Raw genomic sequence first — 12,360 nt, forward strand, 5'->3', positions numbered from 1 at the left:
GATAGATAAAATAATTTTTTTATTTATTTTACATGTAAAAATTTATTTCATATTAATTTTAATCAACATGTATTTTTTAAAATTTGTTTTCTTTAATTGTAAATAAAAATGTTTTTCTTGTACGGATAAAACTGATAGTAAAATTGAAATCCTAATTCAGCAACTAGTTAGTTTATCTCTGCAATAAATTATCTCTGTAATAGTCCTCAACAGATATAAGGTTTCACCTGGAAAACAACTCTCTTTATTTCATCATCTTGTACTTGGAGCCAGCAATGTTTTATTTTGTGCAGCTGAAACACATGGTTGAATACAGTCTAACAAAGATTATTCTGAGTCAGTACTTTTGTCGAACAGTTGGAGAAAATACCTCTACACAACTTTAACATCCTCCATTCCAGGATAAAAACAACAATTTTATATCAATCTAAAAACAAAATAATATATATATATATATATATATATATATATATATATATATTCATGTATTTTGTATTAAAATCTATCAAGAAAATTTCGAAGGAGTCCCCCGTATACCAGAAGGTTCTAATCTATTTACGCTTCTAATAACTCACATCTTGTAACTTAATCCAGACCTAATCATCCTGGATTTTAATTTCATAAATAGTCTCACACCTATCAACCACAATATTTATGATATACATTATATAACAAAATATCATTATAGATGGATAAAAAAACATAAATATATAGACATAAAATATGGTTATATGAACTACATAGTTAAGTTCATTCAATCAAGTTTAAATATTAATTATACAAATTAAGTTATACAAACATTTCCATGCTTACAAAATACAAGGGTATACTCCCTAGAACCTAAATTACAAGAAGAGAACTTAAGCTAGGATCTACTCCTGTCGTGCATACAATGATCTTGAAACAAAATACATATTATTGAAAGGTGAATATAACAACACAAATATTTAACAATTTCAACAGGGTAACATGCATTCATATTTTGTTCACTTCTCCCTTCTGGTTTTTAATTAAGAATGCAAACCAACATCATAATCGACGTAATTCCTCATTCAAATATTATTTTGTGTTTCATCGATAATTTACATTGTATAATTCAGTTTAAAGTGTGGTTTAATCCCTTGAAAAGCTAAGACATAAAGTTATAAGTTTATTGAGGGAGAAGAACCTAGTTCTACTTCTAAAGCCTTCAAAGCTACTTGTTATCGAGAAGATGACTAATTGTCCAGTAGGGTTTGTCTCTACCTTTTCTCGATTATTCCATAACTGGAGTTCTAAAACTTCAAATTAAGCAATATCAACCTTATTTTAATAACTAACATCTAAGACTACAATTTCTATCAAGACACATAGTCCAAATTCTCCCATTTGCATGCTCGAATTTTCTCTTGAAGACCAAGAGATAAATTTATCCAATTTCGTAAGCAAATTCTGTAACATTCACACATTATCAATTTAACTTATTCTTTTTCAAAATCAATTCCTTGCCATGTTAAATACACATTTTAAGAACTAATTTAACCAATTTGTTATCATTTTGCAACATATCACAATTGTAGACAATTCTTCTAATTTCATCAACTTATCAATTAACACTTTTTTCAACCCTGTATAACACCTTCATTGTTATTCCTTCATGCATTCTCATCATTTTAATTCATTTGAACACATATCATCAAGGTAAGAATTCAAATAAAATACCCTTTTTTTATTACATTAATCGCCAACCACACACTTAGCAAGAGACTACTAATTTCCCTTTAAAATTACTTGCTATTTCAACCCATTTCAATCTTATTATACGTCACAAATATCATTTTAATTCATTTTCTCATTTCCCCCAAACTTCATCATGAACCCCAACCTCAATTTGATGAAAAATCAATTGAAACTTAACAAATATTGCAAGAACTTGTTAAATGGATGTTTGGACACCTTACCAAGAAGTAATTAAGGTTTCAAGTGCTAATAAATCAAGGATTCCCACATCTTTGTTCTTGTTTGCTAACTATTTTTTTTTTATTTCAAAGGTCCATATCCATTCCTTTAATGCAAGTACCAAATTCTCAGTTTTTGTATTTTATTTGCTTAATTTTCTCATATGTTTTCTTTATAAATTTTATGGAATTTTTGAGTTGTACCATGTTTATATTTCTTAATCAAACATTTATAAGAAATTATTTCAAATCAATTTTTATATCCTTATCATTTTTATATATGTGTCTCATTAATTAAAATTTACATATCATTTATTTTATTTTCTTTACTCAATTTAAAACATTTTTTTAATTTTATATTGAATTTATACCCTGGATTTACATCTTTGTTGTAAATTGTGTCATGTCATTCTATAATTTGAGAAAGGTAGTAATATTAGCCACTCTCAAGTTACTGATATTATTTATTTATGATTATTTTTTAAATTATATTATTTTTTTACATAATATGTTAATTTGTTTTAAAAATGTTAAATTTCTAAAAATAATTCTTGGAACGATAGCACGACTAGACTAATCAATGCAAATATTTTCATATTCATACCTTTATAATTTTTAGTATGCTTTGTCAACTAGCAAGACCATCTTTAAAAAATAAACTAACAACAACTATTCAATCGAGTCATTGTTAATTAGGAAAACAATCGAAGTTGTAGTGTCGCAGCATTACTCTCTCAGAAATAGGAGGGATGGCTTCTACTTCGGAAAATACTTTAAAAAAGATTTATTAAGAATCTCTGGAAACATGTGGAATCAAATTGATAAAATTTATAGGTTTGGGATTGAATTGAGAATGAGTATGTAGGATTGGTACTAAATTAAGGTTTCCATACATTAATATCCTCCCTGAACAAAATTTTCAGACAGCAGTTGAAAGAGGCCCCCACAAGTGTGATTTGAAAATTGAAACAGCACAAAGGCGAAGAAAAATTCTTGAACACGCTCTCTGTCTCTGCTAACCAAAACCCATCAGAAAATAATTAATTAAAAAGGAAAATGTCTGCTTTGAGTGTTGCATCAATTCGTTTACTCAATCAGAATCTTGGCTTCTTTTCTCTGTTTTTCTCTTACGCTCGCTGACTACAGCAAACAAACTACCACAAGAAAAGAAAGAAAGAAGCTAGATAGAGAGAGAGAGAGAGAGAGAGAGAGAGAGAGAGAGAGAGAAATTACAGAACTTTAAAGGTTAAAACAAATAAACAGAGAGAAGATATAGTGATATATAGAGAGAAATAAGAAGTGGGTTTGGGTTGGTGAAGGTGGATATGGCCTTTGCTTCTATGCTTTGTTGTGTAAAGAATTCGGATCGGTAGGTTTTTCCTCAGCTATTCATAAAGGAACTTTTTTGATTATTTGATTGCTATTTTCTTTCTTCGATTTTTAGTTCCTTTGAATTTTTTGTTGTTTATGGTTTCTGGATATTGCTATAGTTCTGCTTGTTTTGGTAAATAAAATTGGGAATTTACATGGGTTTTGAGTTTTGGATTTGGCCGTATTTCGAGATTATTTTTCTTTCTTGATGGTAGAAATAGTGTTTTTATTTGCTTCACGGTTTTGAAATATAGGGTAGAAATTAAAACTGAGGTAACTGGGTTTAAGGGTCTAGATGTTGAAATCATTTTTTAGTGTTTTCTTGGGTAGCTTTGTAAATGATGGGAGGGATACCACTATTTCATTGGATTTTAAATGGGGGTTTTTCAAGATATCTTGGTACTTTCTGAATTTCTTAAGGGATTTTTGTCCACTTGCTGAAATAAGGTGATGAAGAGTAATAACGGCATTGAGTTTGCATGCTAATAAAAAACGATCAGTTAATATGAGTTTGTGATTGATTTTATAGGAAAGAGCGAGGAAAGAAGCAGCTGACATGGCGAATCTTCTCCTTGAAGGAATTACACTCAGCCACCAACAACTTCAATTATGATAACAAGCTGGGAGAAGGGGGATTTGGCAGTGTTTATTGGGGTCAGCTTTGGGATGGATCACAGGTAATAGTTTAATTTTCAGCTTCCTTGTTCCGCCCCTCCATTTTTGTTTAACCATTTTGCTCTTATGTCCATTATTGAAAGGTATATAGTAGTTCATCACATGCAATAAATCTATATAGCAACTTCATTGAGCTGCTTTTGTTTTTGATTTAACTTCAAAGTCTATTTAGAGCAAAAGAAAAAAAGATGCAAACTAAAGGCTGTTGTCATCTTTCCAATTTTTATATGCATTTGAACCTCAGTTAATTGCTCAAGATTGTTGAGGTTCAGATTTTGTCACTTTTTTTTGGACAATATGTCAATTGATAGTTTGATATTATCTATTTTAGCTTGATTCTCTGTGTCCTATTTTTATACTGGATCCAAATCAGATCTTTTTATGAAGATTGCATAAGCAGGTCCATTTGGTGTGCCCATGTGAGTGGACGTTCATATCTAGCACGGACAGTGTCGAGTTTCATGACATTAGAGGACAAGATTTGGAAATCATAACTGATTGAAATAACAAATCACAGATATTTAAGTTTTGGTTCAGCAATTAAGAATTTCTTTTTCAATTTAAGGAATTTCTTTTTGAACTAATTGCTTTTGAGAAATTGTGCTAATAAAGAGCAATAACAAATGGGCTGGGAGAGAGAGGGGGCAGATTGAGAGTTCTGTCTTCTGTGTAGTATGACAAGTAGGATGCTCTTATGATTATTGAATTGTCACTGTACTAGTGGTACTAATACTATTCCTGCAGGGGGAAAGGGTGCTTGTATTGGGGGGGGGGGGGGGGGGGGTTGCTTGCAACTGTCATTAGCACAAAGGTTATATTAGGATGTAGTTGAACTTATCCGATGTTTTTTTTCCCACTTCATGGCAATTTGTTGTCCTTCAATTATTTTACTTACCACATTTTACAGAATAAGTGGCCCTTAGATTATTTTACTAAGTGCATTTTTCTTAGTGCAACTATGGTGGAAGTGAAACTAAAAATATGTGGACGGTTTGGTATTTTGGGGCAGGGCATGTTGTGTACAATTGCTTAAACCATGATTTAAAGCCAACTACCTCCTCAAGGCAAACCAACAGATATATTTGGGTAATTTTTTTAACATATGCAAAGGACATAAAAAGTAACTCAGAATTTGGAACCTTTAGTAATTTTATATGATTCCAATGAGTTTCCAAAGAATTAATGTTGTATTACAGAAATGTGAGCTTTATGGTTAAGGTTCTCTTTCTTTTAATTGGACAGTGAAGAAAAATTTAGTTATAGCAAGAATGCTAACAGAGGCCATTACTTGGGGTAGTACTAAGTCTAGAACTTGCAGCTGCTAGGATACATGTTTAAGCATTGAGAGTAGTCACTTCATGCCAAGACATCAAAAGATGGGACTATCCCTCAATTTTCCCTCTCAAATCACCACTAAAGAATTTTAGAATATTTCTTTAAATTGTTGAGACTTCCTTGGAATAAAGTGGATCAATGTTATAAAGGAAATTTTGTGAAGTGGATCAATGTTATGTTTTACATTCAGTAAAACCTGCTTTTCTGATATGTTTCTTATGTGCGGTATTGCATTTCACAACTTGATTGGCTTGGGTCATCAAGTTATGATCTTGTTGAGCTTCTTGTGATAACTTTCTACTAACTAGTAATTCATACGCCTTTTGGAAGAGCAATTGAGGTGTGTTCAACAAATCACTTAAAAAGCTAGAAGACTGCCATCTGTAGTCTTCATTAGCTTTATATGCAAGTGTCTTGCATAAATTTAGTTGTCATTATAAGAATTTCTACTTTTAGCAACCAATTATATTCAATAGCTGGGTTGGAGGCTCATATGTTTCTTGCTTGATCTTTATGTTATCCTATGCAAAGAAATGCATTATTCTAATGCTCTATTTTCTGTACAGTGACATAAATCTTATGACTTTTCTTTTCTTTTTTATGTTTTTTTGCATTGGAGATCCACTGGCTTTAGGGATATAGCAGAGAGTAGGTGTTCCTCATCCCTACATCTCTTTGCCCACTCTTGTTAGGATTTAAACTTGGGACTCTAATATGGAATTCCCAAGTTTTAATTTCTAGACTGTCCCCTTAGAGACACCTTCAGTGATGTGAATCTAGAAGGTAAGAATTGTAGAACTCACAATCAAGATAGAAAACAATCCAAGAAAGCTAAAATCAAATTACGATAAAAAACTTGATACGATGATTACATGAACCAAGGCATCGAAGTTATTAGATGAAAAAGACATCGACTTTGTGATTATAATGAATCATGAACTGGAGGTATAGGAAGAGCATCCAAAACCACCTCTCCTTGTCCATCTTTTGCATGGATCACATTAATCAAGGCTTGATCACCCCTTGTCCAATCTTGAAGCTTGAATTACCCTAAATATCTTGAAGTAGCCAATTGAAACCTCTCTAATCATTTTGGCCCTTGACCCAATCGATATCTCTCATGAATCTTTTTGTGGTGCATGTTGGTTCTCATCAATACTCCTCTCCTTAAAAGGATTCGACCTCAAATCATCACCTACATCAAATAAAGGATGATTGGAAAATTAAAAATAACACTAATACCATAGTCACTTGAAAGATCCACCTTGTATGTGTTGTTGATTTGTTCAAGAACTTGGAATGAACATCTCCTTTATACTGCAACTTAGATCTCTTATAGGTTGGAAATTTTTCTTCCTTGTATGCACCCAAACCAAATCATCACTAGGAATACCATTAATCTTTGAAAAATCCTGAAGAATTCACTGAAAACCAAGAGTATGAGCAAACTTGGACACACTATTATTTTTGAATAATAAGCAATCACTAAAAAAAAAAAAAATACAAGCTAAATAGCTTTATTTATACTATGTAAAACGTCATGAACAATGTTGGAAAATAATAAAAGAGTTTTAAATAAAAAAAGAAAAAGAATCCTAAACCAACTAGGAAAATAATGCAATTCTCGCACAATAGCTTCTCAGCTTTATCACAAACCCTTCTCAGTGTCCGATTGCTATAAAATTTTGATTCTATAGGAAACAAGGCTTTAGAATTTATTTGAAAAAAATTTCAGTCTAATCCAATGATGGGATAAAGAGTTATGCTTATAAGTATAAAAATGTGCATTAGAAAAAATAAGCCTAAAACTGCCTCATGGAATAATGACTATGAGTTATTCTTCAAGTTCACTGGTTATTTCACATTTATTTTCTAGTGAAAGAATTTCAGAATAATCACAAATCTTAGAACCTATCTCCTTTTTTGCATTGCAATCTTCAACTTCATAAATATCACTGTTACTCTCCTTCTGAAGTTCATGTTTGATTTTCCTTTTATCCTTCGGTGAATGATCTAGGTTTTGACATGAACTTGTTGTTGTATCAATAGTTTTCTCTGAACTCTTTAACATTCTCTTTTACAACAAGTCATAAGAACCCAACAAGTTTTTAGCCTTCCCACTTTTAGTTTTAAAATTTGACATCTTTGAATCACCATCTCATCGTTTTGTATCTTTTTTATGTTGGTCTGTAGCTTCTTATTCATCAAGTAGTTTATTTGTTATTTTTTAATATGCATTGTAAGTTGTTCATTCTTGCTTGCCTTGACATATCTCACACAAGTTTTTTTATCGTCAACGTTCATGGCTTGGAGCCTTAATTTCTCTTGCCTCCTTGCATTAGGAACCTTTTGGGATTGTCTCTCTTGCAAATTAGTAAGTTTTGCTTCATTTCTATCCAAGCCGTTACAAATCCCAAAATCTCTTCCTACTCTTTTATGCTGAAATTTTCATGTTGTTGAAATTTCCCATCTCCACGGTTTTTAGGCTGTTGAAATCTATCACCTTGGCTAAATGATGCATGGTTAAGGTCTTTGGCTTCTTCAGCTTCATTCTCGTCAACAATCTCATCTAATTGTGGGGTAGCTCATCTTTCTGGTCTTCTGACATGAGAACCTCTTCGGAATGATTCCTCTCACAAACTAGCAATCGCGGTCTCTTGTCTCTCCATTCTATCCTACACCTCACCAAACATTACATTCATCCTCTCAAATTGCTGCTGCATAGCCCGTAACATGAACAAGTTTTCCTTCTCCTTAGTAGGTGATGATCCGTCTTTGGAAGACATTGTCGAAATCTGAAATCTCATGTTAGTAGTAACAAAATATATTCTCACACACTCCCTCATCTTCTTACACTTAATAAGATGTAACTCCACTCATGTTTCACTCAAATTCTGGCTTTTTATCATAATATGCTCACCCTTTTGCCTCTTACCTCTTATGCTTCTTCATTTCTTTAGGGAACTAATAAAAAAACAACCAAAAATCTTAGTCTGGTAACATCCAACTAAATTTTTGAAGACACTAACAATCAAGAAAATGAAAACAAAGATGAATTACGAAAAAAAAAAACAATAAAAAAAATGAAAACAAAAACGAATACAACAACTAACACAAAAATGAATACTAAAACGAAATTGAATTCAAGAAAGACTATATAACCTGAAACCACATTAGACTTTTAACTAGCCTGAAATTAATAGCAACACAAGCAAAATCTATTGATGATGCACACTAATTCAATAGACACTAATTCACAATTTTCGTAAATAATCCAAACCCAAAGTATACTCAAATAACCCGGAATCAATATCAAACTAACAATAACCACAATCTGATATGGATTAAAGTGTTTTTCTGAAGTCTGAAATTCTTTTTTTTTTTTTTTGTAAACTCAAGTTGCGGTAGAATAAACAACTTGTGATTTAATCTTCTTTTTTTTTTACTATGCTGATTTGGCAATTGCCTTTTTTAATAGAAACTTTTTTTTTTTTAGTTTCTCTCTCTTTCTTATAATATTGCTGCAAAAATCAAAACTAAAAAACAATGAACAAGCAATGCGGAAAATTTAAAGATAGATAGAATTTGATTTTAGAGATTTGCTCTGATACTAATTGATGCGAACTCAGATAGTAAAATCAAGATAGAAAACAACCCAAAAATCTAAAATTTTATCACGATAAAAAACTCGGCACCATAATTACCTGAATCAAGGCACCGGGGTTATAGGATGAACCCTAACCCAATAATTATAATGAATTATAAACTAGAAATATAGTAACAACATCCAAAACTGCCTCTCCTTGTCCAACCTTTGCATGGATCACCCCTTGTTTAAATCTTAAAGCTTGAATTGCTCTAAATATCTTGAATTGGTTCATTGAAAGCCTTTTTAATTTTCTTAGCCCTTGATCCAATCAGCATATGTAATGAATCTTTTTGTTGTGCTTGTTGATTCTCATCATTCTAATTGTTTATGTGCCTCTATGCCTTGTTATAGACTTTCCCATAAATTAGATCCAATTCTGAAACAGAGATTAATGCAGATTGCAGTTAAAAGGTTAAAGGACTGGAGCAACAAAGGAGATATGGAATTTGCTGTTGAGGTGGAGATATTAGCACGTGTTAGGCACAAGAATCTGCTGAGCCTACGCGGTTATTGTGCTGAAGGGCAAGAGCGCCTGATTGTATATGACTACATGCCAAATTTGAGCTTGCTCTCTCACCTTCACGGGCAGCACTCTGCAGAATGTCTTCTTGACTGGAAGAGACGGATGAATATTGCGATAGGATCTGCTGCGGGAATCACGTAAGTATATCAAACCCAACTCCTTCCTATGCTGTCCCGCTGACATATAGCTAACTTGATTGTTTGATTATTCAAGTTATCTTCACCACCATGCAACCCCCCATATCATCCACAGAGACATCAAAGCTAGCAATGTGTTGCTAGATTCAGATTTCCAGGCACAGGTTGCTGATTTTGGATTTGCAAAGCTTATCCCTGATGGTGCAACACATGTAACAACAAGAGTTAAAGGTACACTTGGCTACCTTGCCCCTGAATATGCTATGCTTGGGAAAGCATCAGAGAGCTGTGATGTATACAGCTTTGGTATTCTCTTGCTAGAGCTTGCTACTGGCAAGAGACCACTTGAGAAGATGAGTCCCACAGTTAAAAGAACAATTACAGATTGGGCTCTGCCATTGGCTTGTGAGAGGAAGTTCACTGAACTGGCAGATCCCAAGCTGAATGGGAAGTATGACGAGGAAGAGTTGAAAAGGGTTGTCCTTGTCTCTCTTGTTTGTGCTCACACTCAGCCGGAGAGAAGACCCACAATGCTTGATGTGGTAGAGCTGCTGAAGGGAGAGTCCAAGGAGAAATTATCCGAACTAGAAAATGATGAAATGTTCAAGGCCCCTCAGGCCGCTGATTTCGATGATGAAGAAAGATTGATTGCTGAAAACAGCTCAGACTTCATCTCAGAGAAGAAGGACGTGAACAGGGAAGTGAAAGAGATTGTACAGGAAAATACTCATAATAGCTGAAGTATTTGCACATGTAAAATTTGGTTTGAGTTGAGTTTCTAGTTGAACACCAGTAGCACTGGCAATCCATTTATTAGAGTTGTCAGGAATGATGCTACTAACAGTTGTGAAAGCGTTGTTTTATGACTACCGAAATTGTTGTGCTTGTATCCTCGAGTACACCAAGTGGCCTTGGTGTCGGTCTTTGGTATCTGTCTGGTAAGTGTGCCCAGATTTTTTGTTTTAGATGTGGTGGAGCTGATGCATTCCTCTCGTTGTGTATTTTATTCAAATTTGTTCGAGATGAAAGTGCGTTTATTGAACTGGGATGGATCGATTTATCTTGGAGTTTTATTTGAGACAGAGGTGCCTGCCCGGTCTCATCTCGAAGGCAGGAACAGTCATCGGGAATGGAGGAAGCTGAAAAGCTTCACTTTCTTACTTTCTTATGAAAAGAAGCTATTCTCATCAAGTTAATAATTACTTCATAGCTCTCTTTAATGAAAAGAGGATAAGGAATCTCCCAAGCCACAAAGAATTTCATCTCCATATTGTTTTCTCAAAAAAAATTCAATCTAATGAAAAAAACTGATGAATGAACTTGAGGGCATCCTTTGAACTTACCAGCGCGTCGCCAGTGAAAACAGCAGCTTATTTATGAGGGTGTCTAAGAATGCTACGTTTGGTGTCTTGGCGGAGATCGGCTTCTGGTTTTGGTGAAGAGATGTGTGGCGATTGGTTATGGAACAACGAAGAGAAAGAGAGGTTACGGGTCTGCTGCGCATGAATAATTGATTAATCCAATTTGTGAGGGTGTTCAAACTTTATTTTTGTCTTTTATACTCAATTATTAATCCAATTTCCACCTTAACTGTGATTTTTTTTTTAATATATTTTCTTATTTTCTAGATTTTTTCTTTGTTTTTTTATGATTTATTTTTAAGATATAAAATTTTTAAAAATAATGAAATTAACAAAATGATTAAAATTAACTAAATATATATTTTGGATTTTTTTAATAAACACACAAAAAATAAGATCAAAATCAGGTTATAACAATAATTGAAGCCAACAATTAATATATATATATATATATATATATATATATATATATATATAAAGAAAAAAGAACAAGAGAGAAAAGTCTCGCCTATAAAGAAGGCATGCAAAGTTCACAACGCAGCCCCTCATCTCTAGAACAGTTCATTCGTGAACGTCAAACTTGGCATCGAGCTCTCTTTTTATGCCAGAAAACAGCGCAGAAGCAGAGACCAACAATATACAAACATTGTATAAAATCTTAATGTGCAATATATATGAACGCAATACGAGGAAAAAAGAAAGAAAGATCAAATAAGATATAACAGTCTTCTGTTGTTGTATTCAAAGAACATTACCTTCCTCATGAGAAAAAAGATAACACAAGCAAAGGCAACAAGTCTCTCTGCAAAAATCTTGGAACTTAAATCGGAGAAGAGTGAGAAATCATTAAAAGCATGTGTTCCAGCAGGAACACAGGCTCAGACAGTACTTCTGATCCTCTTAATTAGCAGAGTTTTTATGTACTGTTTAAAAGAATCAGAGAAGAATGTTGCAAACCTCTGAATCCAATTCAATGCCCACCTTGCCTTATCAGCCACACAAGGAATGTTTTCAGTAGTATTGAACAACCTATGCTTCTCCCTTGAGTCCTTAATGTACGTCTCCAAAAGCAAACTATACATCTCTGAAGGTGAGAAGCAAAAAATATTTCCCAAATCAAGAGATTTGCAATGCACCGTATGAGAAAAAGTCTACCGACTTCACTCACAGAGCTCTACCAGAATGGATGTTCTCCATTGCCATTTGAAATCCATATAGTGCCTGGGCAGACAATGAAAATTGCTCGTCTAAACCTTCAAAATATAATTCTATTTTATTATCATAAACAAAATAAATTTATAGTATGATCATGAAAACCAATTCAAACTCAAAAAAAAATTTCATTTAATCTCCGCACAATATACTAAAATAA

At 33.0% G+C, this 12,360-nt stretch overlaps 1 protein-coding gene across 1 annotated transcript; it reads left to right on the top strand.

Moving 5' to 3' along the window:
• Nucleotides 1–2,849: 2,849 nt before the first annotated feature.
• LOC133681019 (PTI1-like tyrosine-protein kinase At3g15890) lies at nucleotides 2,850–10,669 on the top strand. The gene is made up of 4 exons (XM_062104103.1): nucleotides 2,850–3,306; nucleotides 3,838–3,985; nucleotides 9,365–9,627; nucleotides 9,704–10,669. Exons 1-4 carry the CDS (start codon nucleotides 3,263–3,265, stop codon nucleotides 10,365–10,367), a joined length of 1,119 nt encoding a protein of 372 aa, XP_061960087.1. The 5' UTR covers nucleotides 2,850–3,262; the 3' UTR covers nucleotides 10,368–10,669.
• Nucleotides 10,670–12,360: the final 1,691 nt, after the last annotated feature.

This window comes from Populus nigra, chromosome 1, assembly GCF_951802175.1.
Source record: "Populus nigra chromosome 1, ddPopNigr1.1, whole genome shotgun sequence".
In the NCBI taxonomy this organism is placed as follows: domain Eukaryota; kingdom Viridiplantae; phylum Streptophyta; class Magnoliopsida; order Malpighiales; family Salicaceae; genus Populus; species Populus nigra.

What these genes read in the sequence shown, in the direction of transcription:
- LOC133681019 (XM_062104103.1), top strand. Translation starts at nt 3,263, where the DNA reads ATGGCCTTTGCTTCTATGCTTTGTTGTGTAAAGAATTCGGATCG. An exon ending in TGTGTAAAGAATTCGGATCG is followed by an intron (nt 3,307 to 3,837) that starts GTAGGTTTTTCC and finishes TTGATTTTATAG; the next exon opens with GAAAGAGCGAGGAAAGAAGC. An exon ending in GGATCTGCTGCGGGAATCAC is followed by an intron (nt 9,628 to 9,703) that starts GTAAGTATATCA and finishes TGATTATTCAAG; the next exon opens with TTATCTTCACCACCATGCAA.